This window comes from Fukomys damarensis, unplaced genomic scaffold (assembly GCF_012274545.1).
Source record: "Fukomys damarensis isolate Sample0158 unplaced genomic scaffold, DMR_v1.0_HiC HiC_scaffold_18, whole genome shotgun sequence".
NCBI lineage: Eukaryota > Metazoa > Chordata > Mammalia > Rodentia > Bathyergidae > Fukomys > Fukomys damarensis.
In genome coordinates this window covers 40,135,373-40,157,135 of record NW_022900930.1, presented here as the reverse complement: position 1 = coordinate 40,157,135, position 21,763 = coordinate 40,135,373, and the positions used below count along the sequence as shown (strand labels likewise).

Genomic DNA, 21,763 nt, shown 5'->3' with positions numbered 1-21,763 from the left:
AACATCTTTATATCAGTGTTTCAATAGAATTTTAATGCTTGCATTTTATTTGATTATATAGGCTGCAAGCTACCCTAATAGTCCCCTATTTGAAAAATTTTTGTTTTCAAGTTTTGTTATTTATAATTTTTTAACTTTAAAACATTTTTCCATTTCCCTAAGCAATCCTGAGTCAGAGGATGATGCATAGTTCTAGTGCTTTTTATGTTTATTATAAAATCACCTGGAAAGGCTATTTTGTATAGTTGGGGGCCAATTTGACCAGTTGTTACCTTGGTGTACCAGTTTGCTTTTTTTTGGTCCTGAGCATTGAACCCAAGGCAACAACCGTGTTAAGCTCACGCTTTACCACTCGGCCTCAGCCCTCGAACCACTCCCCTGACCTTTTTAGTACAGTACTGTTTCATTTTGACTTTTATTAAATTCATTGAAAATTTATATTTCTTCATTTTTAATTGCCTATTCATTACTAGTTTCCAGTTTATAAAATTGGGATGCACATTTTTTAATTGAGCTCTAAACATCTTTATATATTCAGGATTGTATTTTACTCAGTCACGTGCTTTTCACATTTTTTTTTCTGGTTTGTCTTTTAATTTTACCTATGTTAAATAAGCCTCAGATGTTGACTCTCAGGCAGGGCAAGATCACTGTGGACAGGTGCTGTATGAAAGTAGAATGGGGAAGAAAAAGAACGTGGAAGCAGCAGGACCAGCTGAGAGCTACGTCAGTAACTGGGCAAGACTGAGGTGGACACGCATCCGAAGAGCAGGGGTGTTACCATTGCCTTGTTTCCTTTTACACCTCATGTTTTGGGCTCTTATGCTGAAGTTTCATCAACACAGATGAACTTCCTAGAATTGGTCCTTTCTTAAAAGAAATTCTCTATTTGGAGTCCAGTAAGAAAAAAAATCAAATCTATCAATCATAAAGTAGATCTGTATTTCAGTAGAAGTAAAAGAATTGTTATATATGAAATTGTGCATTTTTCTTACCTTTTAGTTGCTTAATCATCTTAGAGGTATTAATGTTTGAAAAGAGACAGAAATTTACCTTTTTTTTTAAACTGGGAAGCAGCATTTTGGTACATTATGTTTCACTTTGGTTCTTTTTTATTTACTTTTCCTCATTGAGTTTATTGGCACTTTTTAGGTATACGGTACAGCTACATTCATTATTTTTGTACCTTTACATGAGGTCCTTCTTCTCATTTTTTCCCCTTACTCTTGCCTTCCCTTCACCCCCTCCTTCCTTCCCTATTTACAAAAACTTTATTTCCATTTTTTTACTTTTCTCATATTTTTCTTTTCCTTTATTTCCTTTCCCCTACCCTTCTCACTTCCCCTATGCCTTTAGCCCTTTCCTTCTTATTTTACATTGTTAATTATACCTTTATGTTGTTCTGTAAAATTATAGTTTTTCACACCAGAGAAACTATTCGTTATTTACACATGTGTGACTTATTTATTTCACTTTCTTGCTTTTCACCTTTTGGCATCTTGTTTTTTAGACCTTAAAATCTGCCAGGAAGTTCCTTTTTTTCTGTTTGATGAATCGGCCGGTTGTTTTAAATCAGTGCCATAGTTTAAGGACCAAATTGATGATGAAGCAGTGTTTGAAGGGTTAAAAGCACTTTGGATGATGTGAAACTCAGTGTCAGTACATGTCAAGCCAAATTCTGAAAATGATAGCTTTGAGATTCAGCTGCATTCATTTCTATGTATATAGTTTTCAAATGCCAGCTTTGCTTATTAACTTTCAGGCTTAGTGACACGTTCTCAGTAGAAATATATTCATGTTATTTTACTTCATATAAAGAAAGGTAAAGGTCAGCAACTGTCTTCTCAAAAATAGCATCCATTGTACTGTAATCACCCAGTCTTCTATGGCTGTTAGCTGCATCCTAGCTGTTTTAACTAGGAATTATATTTCCAAGGGAATTTTTTATATGAAGGACCATATTCCATGGGTGATTGTTTACATCAATACAAGTGATAGTTTTAATGGTGTTAATGGAAATTTGTCTTGAACCTTTCCTTCAAAACTAAATGCTTGATCCCCTCAAAATCCAAATTGTTCTTTGCTAATGAAGAATTGAAGGGAAGTTTTGATTTCAACCTCATGAAAGTGTTTAATCACCACCTCTGAGTATCTCAGAGGGAGCAACAGCTTTATAATTCTCAGTAGGCCCTTCCTGAGCTCAGTTGGCTCAGTAGTTGCAAATTTGTTTGCCTGTTCATCTCTGAGCTTCACTGTCTTTTATTTTGGTTCCCAAGCTTCACTCTTTTGTAGAGCCACAGAATATCCTTGAAAAAAAACTTTGCCTTGCTTCCTGTAGTATCCAAACACTAGGAACTCAGACCCCTAACAAGGAAAGAGTTGAGAAAGCTCAGGCACTAGAAGTAGTGGATTCCAGCACCAAAGAATTAAAGAACACTTTATCCAGCCTTTGACACTAGCAAATAAAGAGTTCATCCTATTAGGATTCCTCACTAAAACACAGAATTGAAGACAGCATCAGAATGTCACTTGAAAGACATTCAGGAGAACATGAGAATGGCCCTTGCACGGAGTCTATGACACCAGAAAGTGCCCTTTGTAAATAGTGTCACTTGAGGTACAGATATTTTTTCTAGTAAAGTAACATTTTACATGATTTTTCGTGTAACCCACAGAACACTCATACTCAGGTCTGAAATTTCCCCATGTTGCAGAATTGAAGAGGGAAGCTTAGGCTGAATAAATAGCTGAAGTTTGCCACACAGTCCATGGCATGCACCCCACCCCTTTCTTCTTAATCACAATACCATATTGGTGCAATATGACTCTGTTGTGCTTTCAAGTTATCGGGGAAAATGTGAATCTGAGTTATACTTGGGTCTATTTCAAGATGATTTTAAATGTGCAAAAGAACTGTTAGTAACAGATTGATCATTTCAGTCACCCTTTACAGACAGAGTTAGCAGTGAAATACCTGGCAGCAGTAAATGTCACTCATGGTATTTGAGGTTGACCTGGCCCTTCTTGAGAGGCATCCTGCCCAGAGAAGGAAAATGTTAAAATTAATGGAATCTCAGGAAGTTTCTGTTTGTGATTTTAGTTCTTCCACCTCATGTCTCATAAGTTTCACATAATTTGTAGGCAAAAAGTCCCAAGAGCTGTAAATGGTCCTGTGAATACAGTATTTCACACACTGACATTTTTGTGATATTTAAAAAATTGGGTTGAAGAGGCTAAAATGAAGTATTGTCCATGAATCTATCTCTACTTTGTAAGTTTTTACACTCATGAAGAAACTGATGGCTATACAGTTGTAAAACACTCACAGTTGATGAATAATTCTATTTTGAAACAATTGTTTACCCAAAGTCAAACTCCAAAGATTACCAAATAAACCCAGTGCATTGGGTAAAAAAAATAAAATCACTTTGGACTTAATTGTTGTGTATTATTGGGAAGCACTGTTTTTGTTTCAAATTAAAAAATTTGCTTACATGATGAGATTCCACATATATATTTGGGTCAGCTGAGCTATGTATAATGCTGGATAAACAATCAACTATTTTGTTGATCAGTATGACTCACTTTTGCCTGTGTAAGAGGTTTCCTGATACATAATAAGTTTTAAATTGTACAGTCTTTACATAGGGACTTATTAAAATAGGAAGGGGCAGTAAGAAGGATTAAGATGCATTATCAATATGTACCAACTGCCCACAGTGAATGTATATATAACAAACATACTAATAAAAATTTTTTACAAATTTGTAGCAAGTTGAATAAAAGTTGTTTTGTGAAATTAGTTATGCCAACTCAAATGTATGTATATATCATTCCTGTTGCCCCCAAAAATGTATATATTCAGCTGTACTATTTAAGATAAAATATTGTTCAGTGAAACTGTAGAACTTTACATTTCCAAGGAGTTTAGGGATCCTAACTTGTGTACCGATGAGCAAACAGGCCAGGAGAAATAAAGTGACTTTTCTAAAGTGGAGCAGCAAGAGAGCGACCTTACTCCACCCTTACTCAGACGTTCTGAATTTCATTCCAGCACCCTTTCTGTTCTATTGTTTCATTACATCTGAGCAGAAGGGGGAAAAAAAAGAGAAGTCCCAAAGAAGGCAAAGACTGAAGAAAAAGAGAGTATAGTATTGTAGGTATCAATTTTGCCGTGATATTGTGAATGTGTGATATCTTGGAGTCTAGAGATCTAGAGTACATTTCACCTCTGTTTCTGCTGTGCCTTTGTTTGGAAGCCTTGGGCAATTAACCCCATGGATTCATTTTTTTTCTTTAATAAAAACTAAACTGTCTTTATGTACTGCCTTATGTTTCTGACCTTTCTTTGTTTTTTTAATCAATAAGTATATAACTTTTATGTTTTATTTTTGTTTTTGAAGCAGAACATTTATTGGTACATATTAGATATACATAATGATGACATTCATCATAGGGAATTTGTACCTGTACGTGGAATAGATTTTGGTCAATAAAAGAGACTTTAAACATTCTTGTTTTATGAAATGAAAAAACAATTTAGATCTTTGTTTCCCAGAGTACAGATAATTGTACAAATAGACAATTGGTGAAATTGTAATAAATCAATGACAAAATTATGGATTCCTAAACAGCTGCTTAGAAGCTGTTCTTCCATCCTGCAGGTCTGCAGGAGACTTGCTAAACTAATGAGTTATGTTTCTACTTATACTTAGCTCCCAAAGCAAATTGCTGATACCCTCAAACATAGTTTTGGGGTTATTAGAAGTGTAGCAGAAGTGAGTGTGGAGATAGGCGGAGGATATTACTTTAAACCACTATTCACTTTTAGTGATCTTTTATGTATTTCAGAACTTGATCTAGAAAAAAACTATATTAGAAAGTACATCATTTTCCATTATTAATAAATATATATGGTGATTAATTCATGAGAATGTGTATGTTTATATTTGGACTTTATGTACCTTTTAAGTTACATTTATGTAATTAAGTGATTAGGAAATCTGTTTTGCAAAAAGAAGAAGAAAAAGTTTGCTGTGTTGTTCTCTGGCTTTAATTTTAAAAGCTATATTGTTTAATGTTAATGTAAGAGCCCCTCCAAAAACTAGTTGCTTATTTCAGGTCCCATTTTTCTAATTCTTAGCCTAGAAAAATGATACAGTGTTTGAGTGAAAGATTCTATTATATGCCCTTGTAATGAATAAACCTTACATTATCAAATATTTTCCTGGAATTTTATTGTTAATTATCTGTCTCGGGGAGAAATTTTATACTTGAGGATAATTTTAAAATGTTAACCATTTTCTAGTGGGTTCAGTTAAGAAAGAAAGAAGAGCATAATCTGTAGCTTGATTTTTTTTTTTAAGGGCATCCTTATAATTTGCATAACATGGGTTATGGAATGAGTTTTGGTTTGGATAATGAAAGTGATTAAAATTCTTCACCTATTTATTCCAGCAATCTTAACCACACCCACCCTTTTTACTGTTATGCTTATCCAGAAGTTTGTGATTAATTTTTTTGTGTGTGGGGGGGTTGGGACAGGGTCTCACTATGTAGTTGAGACTGACCTGGAACTCACTATGTAGCTCAGGCTGGTCTCGAATTCACAGCAATCCTCCTGCCTCAGCCTCCTGAGTTCTGGCATTACAGGCGTGTGCCACCATGCCCAGCACTTTGTGATTAACTATTTGTATCACTTGAATTGCTACATTTTTTCTCTTACTACCATATATTGTGCAATAGACCTTTATGGTACCTGAAAACTTTTCTAGGAATTACAGACACGTTAGAAAATAGTTTTCAAAGAAACACTTCTTCATATGGAGTATTTAGCTAAGTGAACAGTAAATTAGTTCATTCATTAAATATAAATCTACAATCTTCATCACGTGGAGAAATATTGTTCCTTTGGAAATAAACTCAAGTTCAAAGTATTGGTTCCTGTTTCTTTATTGGAGCCAGCCACACAACCAGCAAGTAGGAGGAACATATGTTTGAAATGGCCCTATATCCTCTAAATTCTGAAATATGGCTCTGTCTGACAAGTTTATTTGCCGTGTGCCTGGGTGGCCTTCAGGAAATTACTTGAGGTTGAGCTAGTGCCAATCTAAACTCCTTCCTGGACCTTTCTACTCCTGGAAATGAACCTCTGAAGTCCCAGAGCACAGCTTTGGTGTTAAGATTGAATCTAAAATTTTTTTCTCAATTGTCTTTATTCAGTTCTTTATTTTTTAATTAGAATTCTTGAGAGGCTCACTGATTGAAGTGTTCAAATAACATCTGAGAGTAGGAATCAAACCCAGGACCTTGTACTTGCATGGGAGGTATGCGCCACTGAGCTAAGTCCCTGGTCCTGGCTTATTGTGCTTTTGAAAGTGAAAAGCAAAGAATGGGAATATAGAAAATACTATAAATAAAAAGTTTTTGTAGCTCCTTGGTGACTACTAACAGCTGCTACTCCCAGTAAGTTACAGATGCTACTTGTTGTCCCGTTACTACTTGTTAGCTAGACCTCGGTACATTTTTCATGAGAATGGTGTTAATGATGAAGTGAAGTGAACATTAGTGTAGCTCCCTGTTGAACCATTTGAGTTTGTATTGTGAATAAGCAGCAACATTTTAGTACATTTAGGAACTTAAGGTGATTGGTTTGATTCATGAGGGAAAAATGATGTGGGGGTTTCTTTTATCCCGGCCTGGAACTATTTCACACTTACAGTGCCCCCCCCAAGACTGTTACTTAATTTTAAATGTAAGATGGTTCCATTTAAAGGTTTTTCTCCCATCCTGTTTGTTGCTTTGTATGTTGAGGAACAGATTGAAGTAAAAGGGCTGCTAGAGTGAGACAATATGTCTTCAGGGGTTGAATCGGTCATAGGGAATTTGACTTCCATCTGCCAGGTGCAATAACTGGTGATCATCCCTTAAAGATAATTTGTTTTGTGTTCTAAATGATGTATTGTGAACAAAGAAAATCCACAGCCACACTGCTGGGCAGACCTTTTCACTTTTCTGTCCAAGATGGCTAATGACCTTTTATAGGTGATACTTACTCATCCAAGTGGGACTGAAGTGAAAGGAGTAAGAGAGCATTAATGTAGCCCTGAAATCCACTTCAGTTCATAGGAAGAAAGAACGATTAACAGTTTCCAGTCAGATTCTGTTACTGCTTTCCCGAGAGCCTTTCGTATCTTCTCATCATTTTAATAAAACTTATATTCCACACCCAGTTCTCTCTTTGGGTTTCACTGGTCTCAAATCTGTCATTACTACACACTTTTCATCTTTTAGTCCTTTTTTTTATTTTCCTTTCTATCCTTCAGATCCCATCTCAAGAATCATTTCCTAGTTTCCTTAGAGAGTCGTCCCAGACATCCTGAGGCAGGATAGGTTAGAACCCTCTTAGAGTACTGCATGCTTCTTCCCCATAGTGGTGCTGTGTTACATTTGTTTGAGGGAGCATTTGATTATTTGCTAATCGGTGATTATTTGATTAATGTCTATGTCAGTGTAAGTTCAGTGGAAATAGGATTCTGTCTTGTTTTGCGTATTTTACTTCTAGTGTCTGACATAGTAAATGAGGGAACTCAAAATGTTGAATAGAATTAAAAAGATGCTTTGTCATTTACACTATAGAGCTTACAACTTGTTGTTACATAGCATCTGATGGTAACTTTTTTGTGTGAAATTAAATACAGCTTGAAGTTATTGACTGAAGTTATTAGAAACTAATAAGTAAATGACCTAAACTATTAAGCAGACTAATCAGAGAGATGAAGAATGAAGTGTTGGTGGTCTTAGAAGGTCTTTCTGATATATAAAAATGTGATATCAAAAAGTGCAAATAATCTTTCTGTGCAAATAATACATTAGGGAAGAAAATGCAAGCAGGGTTATGTACTTTGATTCACACTTTCCTTTCTTAGAAAATGATCTGTCTTTCATGTGGAGCTCTACAAAGGCAAGGATCTCTAATCATTTTCTTTCTTGAAGAAACGGTGCTTGGCATACATTAGGCACTCAGAGAATGTTGGTTGAATTGACACGTGGTGATATAAAGAGAAAATTATGGATGGGTTTTATTACATTAGCTTCTGGAACAGAATATTTCCTCAGCATTTATAATCCCATACAAAATTATTGGCTTACTCACCTGGAAGAACAGCTTTTGTGGCTTTGAAATACCATTTCTGTATTTGCATTTTGTATATATTTTGGGGTGGAATAAAGAGTACCTTCTTGCAGAACAGAATGAAGAATGTATAGTGCTTCTATTTTACAGGATAGGTTGCCTTCTCTCCCCCCTCTGCAGAAGGCCTAGTAACTCCAAGACATGGTTCTGTGTTTCTTTGCCATGTGATAGTTTGAAAAGACCTGAGCTGCCTGCAGCTATTTCATTTATGCAGAGGTGTGTGTGTTTGTGTGTGTGTGTGTGTGTGTGTGTGAACACACACATACAGTCTTCTTGCACTTCTCAGGAACAAGCCTAATGTATGCTGTGGTCTAAAGCACCTTAACCCGATGGTTTGGTTCCTAAGGTTAAAATGTGGGGTTTTCTTTTATCCAGCCCTGGAACTGTTTCACACTTCATTGTGCTCCCCCCCAAAGACTGTTATTTATTTTAAATGTAAGATGGTTCTTTTTAAAGTTTTTCCCCCATCCTGTTGCTTTGTATGTTTGAGGAACAGATGGAACTAAAAACATATGATGCTACAAGACAAGATTGAGGGCTTCTAGAGTGAGACCATACATCTTCAGGGGTTGAACAGGTAATAGGGTACTTGACTTCCATCTGCCAGGTGTGGTAACTGGTGGTGGTCCATTAAAGATGATTTGGTTTGCATTCTAGATGATGCACTGTGAACAAAGGGAATCCGCAGCCACGCTGCTGGACAAAGCTTTTCACATCTCTGTCCAAGTTGGTTAAAGACATTTACAGATATTTGTGCAGTCAGCTGGGATTGAAGTGAAAGGAGTAAGAGAGCACAAGTAGGCACAGTAGGCCAAGTGTTTGTTCTGAGAGAAGTTGTCTAAGGCCCATTTAGGCAAACAGAGGTGGCTCATCCATTAAAGTGGTACAGTAGTAGCATGTGGCTGCAGAGGTTCAGCTCAGACTCTAACACAGATGTCTGATACAGGGCCCTGCATTAGGCTTCATGTGACTGGGCTCTGAGAGTCAGGATCTTGACCTAGAGCCTTGATGGTGAGCCTATGGCCCCTACGCTGAGGTAGGCATTCAGAGCCCTCTCTGTTGGTACAGGAACCATGTCGCCATGGTTTTCTTTGGAAACTAAAACCTCAGGATTTAGGTTGCAGCCTTGGCACTTTGCTATACATAAGTGGATTTAGGGATGCAGTTTTCACACTTTGCCATCACCGGTCTAGGGCTTAGAATGCTGGAAGAAGTTAGGTTGCTGCCAACTGTTGTGGTTCTCAAGGAGTCCTAGACTGGAGACATATGAGCTGGGTTAGCCTGGAAGATGACAGGGAAAAGTAAAGCACAAAGTAAGTTTTTATCTGTTTTTTTTTTTTATTCAGTATTGTTTTGTGTACATGCATTTCACCAACACTGTTCAATACTGTTCTCTACAAGGACAACGAGTTTTTCAATCACATACCTTCCTCCTGCCCCCACAAGGACAAGAAGCTGGAGCATGTTTACCTAGACTCTAAGACTAGTCCATAAGCTAGAGGTAGAGTTGATTTTTCAAGTCTCCTTTCTGTTATCACATGTTATTATATGAGTGACCAGATCCATTGCATTTCTGGAGTCTCCCTCCTAACATTGAATTTTCCATTTTAGGGCAACCATTTCAGTCCGTAATGGAGTCTGGAAAGGTGTGTGTGTTCATGGAATGCTTAGCTTTAAAAAAGCAACTACTGTGTGTGTGTGTTGTGGTGTGTGTGTTTGTGCATGCACGCACGCCTCCTTCTGTATAAAAAACTAGGAAACCTAAGCTAGATCTTGGCCAGGTTACTTTATGTTTCTGTGTCTCAGGAATCTTCCTCTACAAACCATAGAGATTTAAGGCTGTTATTTCTGAGTGTGCTTTGAGTTCTAAGTCCAGATGGGTATCCTAGAAAAGAATTATACCTCAGCACCTTTGTCACAGCAACAACAACCTTTTGCATGTTTTGGGCCATGTGACAGTCATGGCTGTAAAGTCTCAGTGAGCACCTGTCCCTCGCCTCCTAGATGAGCGTCCTATCACTTTACTCTATTTTAGTGCAAGAACATGTAATCTAATAAGCCAAGGGAAAGCCATGAGACTCTTCTAAATTAGGTGAATGCTATGACCACCCTCCTGTTCTTAGAAAAATTAGAACAGCAAACAAAACACAAAAACCTAAAGTTGACACTTCATGCCTCTCTCCCCTTTCCAACTGTTCTAGACCTCTGGACAATTGGTGTTTAAAATTTGTTTCTGCCTGTCTTCTCTCCAGAATCCATATTTGAATCATTAGGGTTTTTGTTGTTTTTGTTTTGTTCTTATTAATAGTTCCATGACATTTTTTTTAAGAAAAGGAAGCAAGCGTCTTCCCGCACACCTTTGATGTTCTCCTATCTCTCTCATTTGGCATCTGCCAGCCATTCTACTGATACTCTGACGGTGAGCAATATTAGAATCATGACACCAGAATTTCCTGTTTGCTCCTCCCTCAATTGAATATGAGCTCCTCAAAGTTAGGGAGCAGAGGGTGTGAATGTTGTATATTCCCAGTAGGCCCACAATCAAGATATATTAAGTTGAATTCACCTTCTGGAGTTCTTCATAAAAGTGCTAGGAAAGTTTTTTTATTGATCATTAGTTAGGACCCTTTTTAGAAGCCTTTTGAAGGGCTGTGTAACAAATATTGTCCTCAATCAGAGCAAGCGCCAGAAGGTGAAATACCAACTTTGAGCATAAGTGTTAATTAGATTGCCTTGTTAAATTTCTTCTCCAACTTTGATTTAATATGGGAGTCACCTTTGTTTATTGCTGAATCTTTTATGAAAGTTATTTTGTGCTTTTTAACAGCTGCTGCTCTCCAGGAGGCCTGCATTTATTTTATAGGAAGCAGGTTCCTTGCACAGGCTGGCAAATATCTAGAAATGGTCAAGATCTCAGAGAAAGCTGGGGTGGGAAAGGGTCAAAATATGTGACCCCAGCAGCAAGCAACAAGTGTCCGCAGCAGCCTTCTTTCTGTCCCTTATGTTCTGTCCAGGGAGGGTCTTCCCTTATCTGTTCTCAGAGTTGTGCCAAAACAATCAGTGGACTGATTTAGTAATAACACAGCCTTAATCACAGTTTAATGCACTTTATCCCAGCATTACGTGTTCTCGATCCAGCCACTTCTGAAAAGCCCTATCTGTGAGTGCCTGAGGCTTTAGAGAGACAGCTCGAAATGAGCCATAACAGTAGGCATATTCACAATGCCATTATCAGTCTGGGGACTTAGCGCAATGGTTCCACCGCCTAACTCACAAGTGCAAGGTCCCAAGTTCAGTCCTCAGTATCAAAAGACAAACAAACAAACAAAAACACCCCCGCAATGCCATTATCTGTCATAGCAAAAGATCACAACCTAACTGTCCAACGATATGATCCTGATGAAATACCATATATCCACATCCACAGTCACGTAGACAGAAATGAACTAAAGTTAGATGTGGGGTAATGTAGAATGATCTTGGTGAAAAGAGGGTAGGGAGCCCAACACAGCAAGAATGTGTTTCTTCCATTCGTTGTCTATAGATGGAAGGTGACCTCCATATTAAATCAAAATCATAGGAGAAAGTTAATAAGGAAGAATAATAAGTACATACTTTATGTCCAATGCATAACATTCACTTATTTCCCTTAAGAAGACAGTGGATAGGCACACAGGTTGTATATGGATGGATTCACTCAGAAAGGATGTGTATAAACCAGCACTAATTTTGTTTCTAGGCAGAGGGGCTGAGAAACCAGCATGGGAAGGATACTAAAATTTCCCTTCATTGTCTCAGAAAACCAATCTGCAGAATACTGTTTAAAAGAAAGTTTAATGACTAAAATGTGACAGAGGAAGATTTACTTTACATTGCAGAAGTTCCTTTATTCCTAAAGGTAGTCACTGAGCTCCTTCCTTCCACCAGGTATGGATGCAAGATCTGGGATGCAGATAATTTTAAGACAGCAGTGAGTGTCCTGAAGAGGAAGAAGGACAAGATCAAGGTGGAGATGACTAAGACAGAAGGGGGCTAATTTAGGGGCATGGCCAGGGAAAAAGTGCCTTTGAAAAGGTAACATTACAGCTGACAACGGAAGGATAGGGTGGGTGCCACTTACCTGGGAGATCAGGGTGCGAGTGGTAGAGGTCCAGGCAAGGGAACAGCAAATGAGGGGGTCATTCAGGAAGGCTTCAGCAAGGACGAAAGTTTGTGACCTGTGCTCAGGCTCAGTGGAAACTACAGTCCAGTGCGCTAGCCTGGAACGAAAAGCAGTCTGCCTGGGGGAGACAGTAGAACTGGGACTGGCTGGGATTGGCTTTAGGTCAGGAGGATGAGGCCAGACCCTGAAAGGCCTTAGGAGTCCTGCTGGCCTCTCAGAAGGTGTCACAGGCATTATTTGCAGTTGATCCTCAGACTGCCGGGGCATTGCAGTGATTCTCTTCACACTGTCCTTACAGAGATTTGCGTTCTAAAATACAGAGAGCAGGGGCAGGGCAAGACTCTGTGCTTTCTGACTTGCAGAAAGGCTCATTACAGGCTTAAAAAGGAAAGGGCGATCGAAACAGCTGAACTGTGTTGTATAGCACGGGGTGAAAATTTGAGTCCTGACTTGGTCATAGTGTGTGGAACTGCCTGTTCTTATCTGTACAGGGGGACAGGATGTCACCTCAGTCTGCCACACGCAGTTGTCAAGTTGAGATTCAAAAGAAGACACCAAGTTACTTCTGTAAAGTTATGGATTTGAACAGAGGAAAGGGTTTATTACAAATGATAGTCCAGAGGTAATGCCAGTTTGGCAGTCCAGTCGGTGAACAGTAGTGCATTTCTTCCAACCTCGCAGAAATGAAGTTAGATATCAGATACTGCCTCTTTAGATGAGTACATATAGCTTTTATTCTTTTTTATTTGTCATTTTGGTGGAGAAAAGAAAATTAAGTGCGTTAATAGCCATAGTCTAATTCTGCCTTATGGTGACTGGGAAGTATGAAAAGAATGTGTTTCTTTTAAACCCATGCTCTCTATTCAGAACTACACTGAGATATGCTCTCTTGTGTTTTACATACTACTTTGTGAATTTTTATCCTAGGTCAGCTGCCAGTTCGTTTATGGTTTTACCTCAGGTTTACTTCGGTTAAACAGAGATATTTTTTGTCTATGTGATCGTCATATGCTTCAGTTAGAATCATGTATATTCTAAACTATCAGCTTTATTATACACCACTTTTTATGTCTTTGAAACATGCGCTGAACAGTATAAAGTCACAATGGAATCTGATGGTTTTTGGGTTTTATTGTTTTAATTTTAAATGACACACATTTATTATCTTCAGTTACTTGAGAAGAGAGGAAGGGCCTCGGGGACTCTGCACTCCATGCAATCCCAATAGATAGGAGAGAGCCCCAAGATCTTCCAAAATCTTTTATGTATTATTAGTTTAAACAGAATTATACCATAATTAGTCAATGTCTTTGTATGATTGCTTCAGAGAAGAGATGGAAATTGAAAGATGGCTAAAGGAGGGTGAGAGAAAGTCCTGTCTTGAGGTAAAACAAACCACGCAGCACAAGCGCTACCTTTACCTGGATCTCTTGTCAGGGAGGAAAGCAACCGAATGCCTTAGACATGCATAGGATGCTTAAGGACATCCTTTCTTGGCTGTGTAGGATAAAATGTGCAACCTTGATTCATCAGGTGAAAGTTCAGATTAGAGGGGTGTTGTGGGCTGAGGTAGTACTTTGTTCACAGGTGTTTTCTGCAAACCATTTTTGTCATTTATATTAACACAGAACTCTCCTTTACCTAAAAGGATTATGCGGCTGATCTTCTCCCTCTGGGATGCCAGATAAGTCAAGCATTGCAATCTTATCACATTAAAAAGCTTCAGTTGGCAGAAACTAAAACTGTCTTGTTTCCTAACAATGCCAAGGTTGTAATTCTTACTCAGAAGATTTCATGTTGCTGTGTACACTGACAGGGCATTTATAGCTTTCGGAAAAGGTGCTTGCTCCTTATTGATCTCAGTTGGCTTTATTGATTTCACTCTGAACTGTGTTTAAAGTTACCTTGTGCTATCCCCCGATTATTTTTTCTTGACTTTTCAGTATGTTAAGAAAGTAGCTAACATCTTTCTTCTGCACTTGCTGTGCAAGCTGGCAATTCCTGTTTAAAAATCTGGCCGTAGGAGCCTAAGACCATAGGAAACATTTAATTCTTCAGAATAGCAGTGCAGTTTGAATTGCTATTAAACAGTGTGTGACCATAAAATAGGAATGAAAAGAAAATTATTGATCACTGAGATGGCTTTATGGTGCCTTCCTTTCACTACCCTGTAATTGATTGAGCCTTTTGACACCCATCAGTGATTTTTTTTCCCCTTTTGGAAATTTAGTTCCATTTCCACCCTGCCTGGTGCCTTGTAGATTACTTGAGACTTTTATTTGTGGTATCTGTATTTTGTTGTTGACATTAATGAGCTTACTGCACAATATCACAAGAGAAATGGTGTTGCTATTTGGAATGTTAATGAATTGCTTGCCTGGCCAATTGCCATTTGTTCCAGTGTGTGAATATGGTGCGCGTGCGTGCGTGCGTGCGTGCGTGTGTGTGTGTGTGTGTGTGTGGAGAAGAGAGACGAGTAGCAGGGGTGGGATTGCATTTTTCTTTCCTCTTTGCAGCCGGTGACGTGAGCTGTGCTTGGAACAATCAGACTCGCTGCAAACAGGGTAGTTGAAGATGCTGGGGGAGGCAGCCTGGTGCTTCTGAAGCTAAGACAGATCACAGCACTCAGGAGCTGCTCAGGCGCAACCCGGCAGACTTTCTTCAGTATTAGAGCCTTAGAACGGGTAGAAAGTGCCTTTTTATTTCTCCAAACCCCTTCCCTAGTGGACCTGCAAAATGATTGGCGTGAATAGTGTTCAGAGTGCCAGCAAGGTACGGGTGAGGACCTCAGGTTCTGTGAAATACTCCCGGGAGGATTCTATCCGGCGGCAGTCCCACAGGTCGAAGTCTATGAAAATTTCCAACTCCTCAGAGTTTTCTGCTAAGGAGACCAAGGTAAAGGAAATGCCACGTTACACATTATTGATAACTGTACGGTGGGATCGCAGAATTTGATAGTCTGTACCAGAGTCTGATGTGCCGTAACAGACTGAGAAAGTAGCAGGGAATATAAAATGGCTCTAGAGAACCAGGTGAGCTCCAGGGTGAGGGATGGTACTTTAACTCCAGGTACAGCGGTTACCGGGGTGTGGGTCGGCTTTGCACAGAGCCGGTTTGTGGGAGAGAGGGTTGAGGCACTGTTCCAACTGAGAAGATTGTGGGGAACTGGTGGTTGGCACCTTGATCTTGTTTTTAGCCTCAGACATTGCTTTGACAGATGAGTTTTCAGTGCAGTGTATTTTTAGAACATCAGGAATATAGAGATGTTATGTATGATTTTATCTTCCAGTGAGTTTCATTTGCCTTCCCTTCCCCAGTCTCTCCCTCTGCCTTAATGTGTGGAACTGAGGTTCAGTGGTGCCCTGGCCCTATTACGCGACATCCTTGTCAGGTGTAGCTTGAGGTGTGTGTAATTATGAGGAACGTCTTCTTTACATATATATGCGCTGATGCCATGCTGCCATCAAAGCACTTGTGTTTTTGCGGCTGTCTTTGAGATAATAACATCTTTGTTCATATGGAATGTGAAGGGAGTGATTACGTAGTGAAGTGGGCATTTACTACATGCAACATATTCTTGAGATTCTTCCCACCACCATCTGTGTGAACAGGGTACTCAGAAACACTCCCACTCCACAGGTTTAAAAATGGAATAATAGAATCATAGGATCACAGAACTCCAAGGCTGGAGATGTGGCTGATTATAACAGACTCAGAAGCTGAAAAATGTGCAGAACAAGCTTCAGGAGGTGGATCTCAGGCTCCTTTCCACCTTCTCATAGGTTCTGCCCAAACCCACAGCGAGTGACACCTGGCTTTCACCCTCCCACTTCCCAACTCGCGTGCTCCCTCCCTGGCCACTTCCTTCTGTGATATTACAGTACAAAAAGGCTTTGGCAATAACAGGTTCCCCTCCAAATATGGCGGGGGAGGGGTGGTAAACTACCTTAGTGTGACTTTAAGAAATACGATGATTTTACATTCACCCTCTTAGATTATGACAAGTGCAGTCTCACCCTATTGATCATTAGCAAATTGTTTGGCTCTAGTAAGTTTTTAGATGTGGCTTTTTCCTCTTCAGTTTTTTTTCTTTTTCTTTTTTTTTAAGATGAAGGATTTGGAAGAAACATGTGTCTTTACAGTCTTTTAATGTGACCTGGAAGGGAGTGTACTGGTTCCTGCTGAAACCTGAGACCTCCTGTGGTGTGGTGACTGTGGTCTCCTGCTGGGTTAGACGCAAAGGTTCATGACAGATAAAGAAATATGTCTGGACATGCATGTGACTTCAACACAGCTACAAAACTGGCTCCTACAAAGAGCACTCATTAGCATCCCTAGATTTTGTTTCACACGGCTCACCGTACATACAGCCATGGCCTACAGTCAAAGGCCATGGGAAATAAAAGATCGTCAGCAGTCAGCATGAATGCTGTTAAGGTCCCACCTCCTGGGACTGGTGTCTGACGATAATTCAGACATTTTTACTGTGAGTGAATTTGGCCATATTGATGTATATAGTGTCATGGTGAAGCTTGCCCAGAATCTCTGCTCCCTTCTGTGTTTGTCACACTGTCCAGGATGTATGCAAGAGAAGACCAAATGGATTTTTTTTTTTAATGTTGCAAACCTTGTGAGGAGTCAGGAGTGAGAAAGGCTCCTGGTAGAATTGTAGTCAAGATGCCATCACATGATACTTTGGAGATTATAATCACTTATTTAAAAATTTATTATTTTTGAGGTATATAGAATCTCTGAGGTTCTTTGGTGTATATTCAATAATCTATCCAAGCTCTATTCCAGTAGATACTCTTTTAAAATTATGTATTCTTTAAAATGAAATATCAGAAGTAGTGTCCAGTTAGCTCACCTGGCTAAAATGAAATACTAGAACTAGCTAATAGAAAAAGCATTAGAATAGGAAATGTGGTAGATTGAATGTAATCATTTACCAGCCATTTTTATTTTCTAAATGAAGTAAACTGAATAACATATAGGTTTGTATCCTAAGTTAGCGAACTGAATTATATTACAGATAGGTGTAATTATGTAGCAATCTATACTCTTATCCACAGTGTACACTTTTTACTTCAAGTGTTAATCAGAATTCTCATTCACGCTACTTATATCTAGTAGTACTTTTGGCATTTAAAGTGAAATTTGTGTTTCTTCTTGGTAATCATGTAATTAACACTTTTTTATTATCTGTTCTTCACTGAAATGTACAAGATGTCTAATTTGATGAGTAGAAGAATTTTATTCCCTTACCCCTCAGACTACCCTTCCTTTCATTAAAAAAAAAAAAATGAAAAGGTTCCATTCACTCATGATATGCTTGTGGGATTTAGTTTTCTGTCTTTAGAACTCTATCTTTGTAGAATAGGCGTAATAATCATTTCAACTTTTTTAGGAAGTTGGAATTATGTATTCTATCAAAATTTTGCTCTGTGTTTTCTGTTTTGTTAGCCATTAAACCCAAAATGGTTTATTTAAATATTGATTCACTTGTCTTCACTTTTTATCTTGTTTAATCATTTTCACTCTTCATTTGATGTGTTAAAGAACTCCTGAAAAGCTTAGCTATTCCTTACTTTTAATTTTAGTGTAGTACCTTAAATGTTTTCCTTGATCTAATCACTTTAATGAAGAAAATTGAGTTTTCTAATCCTTTGTGGCTTATATTGAGATAGTCTGAAGGGTATTATTTTTAACCCCCTAGAAGCCAGCTTTTCTATGATATTGTCTTTAAATTTTTCTTTTCCATGTGGTTTCTTCTTTTTTCTTTAAAGTGATTTAACTCCCTACTCTTTCCTCTGGAGACACTGTGGCTTTTTCCTTTTCTAGTTAACATTACTTATATCCAATTCTGAAGCAGGTAAAATGAACAAGACACAAATATTCATATATTTTGGAAGAGTATTTATGCATTTTGTGGAGGTTAGCATTCATTATGCAAATGCATTATGTCTGACTTTGACTCCTGCCATTTATCATTCAGTTATCTGGTATTGGAAGAGTAATCAGTGAGCCTCCTGGCCAGGAGGGGGCAGTGCCGACCTTCCTGCCATCAGACCCAGCTGGTTTCTCTTCCTGTGAGAGAAATAAAAAAGCCAGATACTCCAGAATTTAGGATGCACAGTAGAAAAGCATACTGGCTTTTTTCTTTCTTTTTCCAAAGCTGAGGGTGGAGCCCAGGGCTTCAAGCATACTAATCAAGAGCCCTACGACTGAGCTGGGTCCTCAGCCCAAAGCGCATTGATTTAAGCCTCAGTTCTGCCTAACATTTCCATGTTTTTCTGTGAAATATATCTCAAAAAGTATTTTGGTATTTCTTAGTTTTTAACTTCAGTAAGGCTTAAGACACATCTGTAACAGTTTATGTTGGTTCCTTTCCTTTCCTGTCCTGTCCTGTCCTCTCTTTCTTATATATTGCCAGATACTTAGGTGGGAAGAAATCTCAGCCTGACATTTTTGTTTATGTTGTTGTTGAGAGTGAAAGTAAGATGCCTAGTTGAATCCCTGAGGTGTTCTTTGGAGGAACCGCACAAGGCTAGAGATTAACCAAAGGACTTCTAGTTAGTGATGCTGTGGATTCAAATGAACCATTTAAAGCTGTTTAATAGCATACCAAATAAAATGATTTATGTGATAGTGAAATGCTAAAAACTTCAAAAAATCCATTGGTACTTTATATTGTGTGTAGTGGGAACATTGACATTTTACTTTCTTGGCCAGGATGCCACTCAGGGTTTTGCTTATGAAGTAGAAATGTTCACCTAGACAAGTTATCACTCCCTGAGAGTCACCCATAAATCACAGGGACTATAAAGTGATCTTTCTTCTGAGCAATTTTAATTTTCATAATCTTGGAGAGGTTGGTAGGGTTATTTCCTCTATTAAAGAAAACCAAAGATCAATTTAGATTCAAGGAAAATGAGTTTTATATGGATTTGGAATAAACTTTGGGTATGAAAAGAAGTTAAACACATTCCTCAGAAAGAAAAATGGAAGCACTTTGCTGGAAAACACTGCTCTGGGAGAGCCTAATTCATTGCTTTGTAAAACATGTTGAAATAATATTGAAAGGCACCATCAACTCTGTTCTCTCTATTCTGCAAAAGCTTTGCTTGCTATTTCTTTAGCATTGTGAGGTAAATGCTAATCACTTTTCCCTCTGTGAGTCAAATCAATACACAAAAGAACCTGAAGAAATCTTTACAATGCCCCTGTGCAACCTGAAACTTTCGTGGGAGGTTTGCAGAAGGTTGTCCTTCTCTCCTAGATCATTGTTGTTCTTTAGACTAAGCCTGGGGGGGAGATTCCGGTCAAATGGGTCATTCATGTCTGCCTATTAAAAAATGTATTTCTCATGGAATATGGAGCAATACGTAGTCAGTTGAACTTTTTCTTACAAATGTATTTATATATTTGTAATTTTTAATTTCTCATTGAGTTCATTGGTACTTTTAAAGTATACAGTACAGTCACATTTATCATTGGGATCTCGTACCTTTACATGACAGATCTTGATTCTCATTTTTTCTGCATACCCCTCCCCTCCCTTCTCCCCCTGCACGCTCCCCTATTTACAAAGACTTTGTTTCCATTTTTAAAATTTTGAAATTAAAACAACATCTTTCAACCTCATAAATTCATCTACTAGCATAATCCTTTCAGAGCGACAGTAGACTGTTGGGTCAGCATATCCATTCTGTTTTATTTTTTTGGTACCGGGGATCAAACTTGGGTCCTTGTGATTGCAAGTCAGACGGTGGAACCACTGAGCTAAATCCCTGGCCCTAAATTTTCTCCATTCTTTTTTTTTTGTGGGGGGGTCAGCATATTGAGAATATCTTTGGGCACTAGTTATACCCTAGAATGCAGGAGAATCAGGGAGGAGGTATTGTTTACAAAGTAAATCTCATGGCACAAAGGTAAAGACAAATTTTTCTCCAGAACTCTATTTTCTTAATTTGGCTCTACGCTCTTTACACTTGTTGTGCTCCAGGAAGTTATGCTTTTCCTACTGGAATGACTGTGCCAGACTTAACACATCCTGATGTCTTAATGTGATTCTTACCCTGGGGTAAATCTTGAGACCTGGCTTTCTCTTAAGAAAGTTAGTTCTGCAGACTATATTGTTATCAATAAACTTGAGTCAGACTTGATTCAAAATAAAAGCTTTCCCTTTCTACCTTTGGTTTTATTGTAGAGTTGCCAAAGCTAGCAAAGTGTCTTGGTTTGTGTCGTTGAGTTTGGGTCCCCCCTCAGTTCTTAGTCCCCCTTGCCCCAGGTTGTTTCTGTGAATTTATCATATTCTGCATGTACTTTCATGTTAGTTAACACCATTTTTAAAGGCTGTACAAAGGATTTTTAGGTGGAAATGTTGAACAATAATGCTTCTGATGGGGTAATACTTGCTGACTTTTGAATGTAATTAACAGCAGATCTCTATCATCACACCCCATTTTCACTTTTTTAAAGTACAAATGGAATTGTGTTTGGTTTGAGTGTTTATAAAATAACTCCAATGCTTCCTCTGCTGCCCTTTCCAAAGAAAAGTCTGCATGCATGTGAGAATATCCAGAATTTCAATGGAATATTTGAACTTTTAAAAAAAATGATGGTCGAGGATCTCATGCCTGCTAAGCTAGTGTTAATACCCTTATCAGAATCAAGAGAAGGGGAAAAAGAAATATTGGTAGAAATTAAGAGGAAAAAAAACCCTTGTATTTTAAAAGTAGCCATTGTTGAAGATCAAGGAGGGTAGTAGAAAAATATTCAGCAGTGATCTGTTTTCCAGGATGATGCCTTCATTTAATACAACATGTTTTTAGGTCATCTCTAGTTTAAAGTTCACAGATTATATTCATTTTAGATTTTAATGGAAGCTTTTTATAAAATGTTTTTGTATACTCATTTGTAATGATATAGAAGCTATGAGTAGCTGAGCAAAATGGCTTCCTCCTCAGAAATTTATCGTGAGGTTGCTATTCCATCTTTGTATTAATTAAGATTTTTGAGTTTTGCCTTATCATCCAAGCAGAACATGTTTCATTAGTTTTTAAAAAAGTCATTGTAATTGAAATAACATTCCAGTGAACTAGAGCCCCTAAACAAGCAAGGTAGATAGCTATTTTATTTTCAGACACAGCAGACTTTAAACCAAAAGTGATCAGGAGAGACAAAGATGGCCACTACTTACTAGTAAATGTAGCAACTCAACAGGAAGAGATAACAGTTGTAAATGTCTAGGCACAAAATGTCATTTCACCCAACTTCATAAAACAAAAAGCCCTGGACAGATAGGCACTAATTCAATATCAGTAGTGGGCGATTTCAGTACTTTACTGTCACACGTCAACCAGACCCTCCCACCAAAAAAAAAAAAAAAAAAAACAAAAAAAAAA

The 21,763-nt window shown here is 38.2% G+C and overlaps 1 protein-coding gene across 5 annotated transcripts in view; it reads left to right on the top strand.

Moving 5' to 3' along the window:
- Positions 1–21,763, top strand: part of Psd3 (pleckstrin and Sec7 domain containing 3) — a 299,163-nt gene that overhangs the window by 150,259 nt on the left and 127,141 nt on the right. Inside the window, exon 1 of one of the 5 annotated variants that reach the window (XM_010624997.2) lies at positions 14,855–15,251. The exons of the other annotated variants lie outside the window; for them this stretch is intronic. Within the exon in view, the coding sequence (XP_010623299.1) occupies positions 15,093–15,251 (159 nt within the window). The 5' untranslated portion in view covers positions 14,855–15,092. Of the gene's footprint in view, positions 1–14,854; positions 15,252–21,763 lie in introns of those variants that run through there. 5 annotated transcript variants of the gene reach the window in all.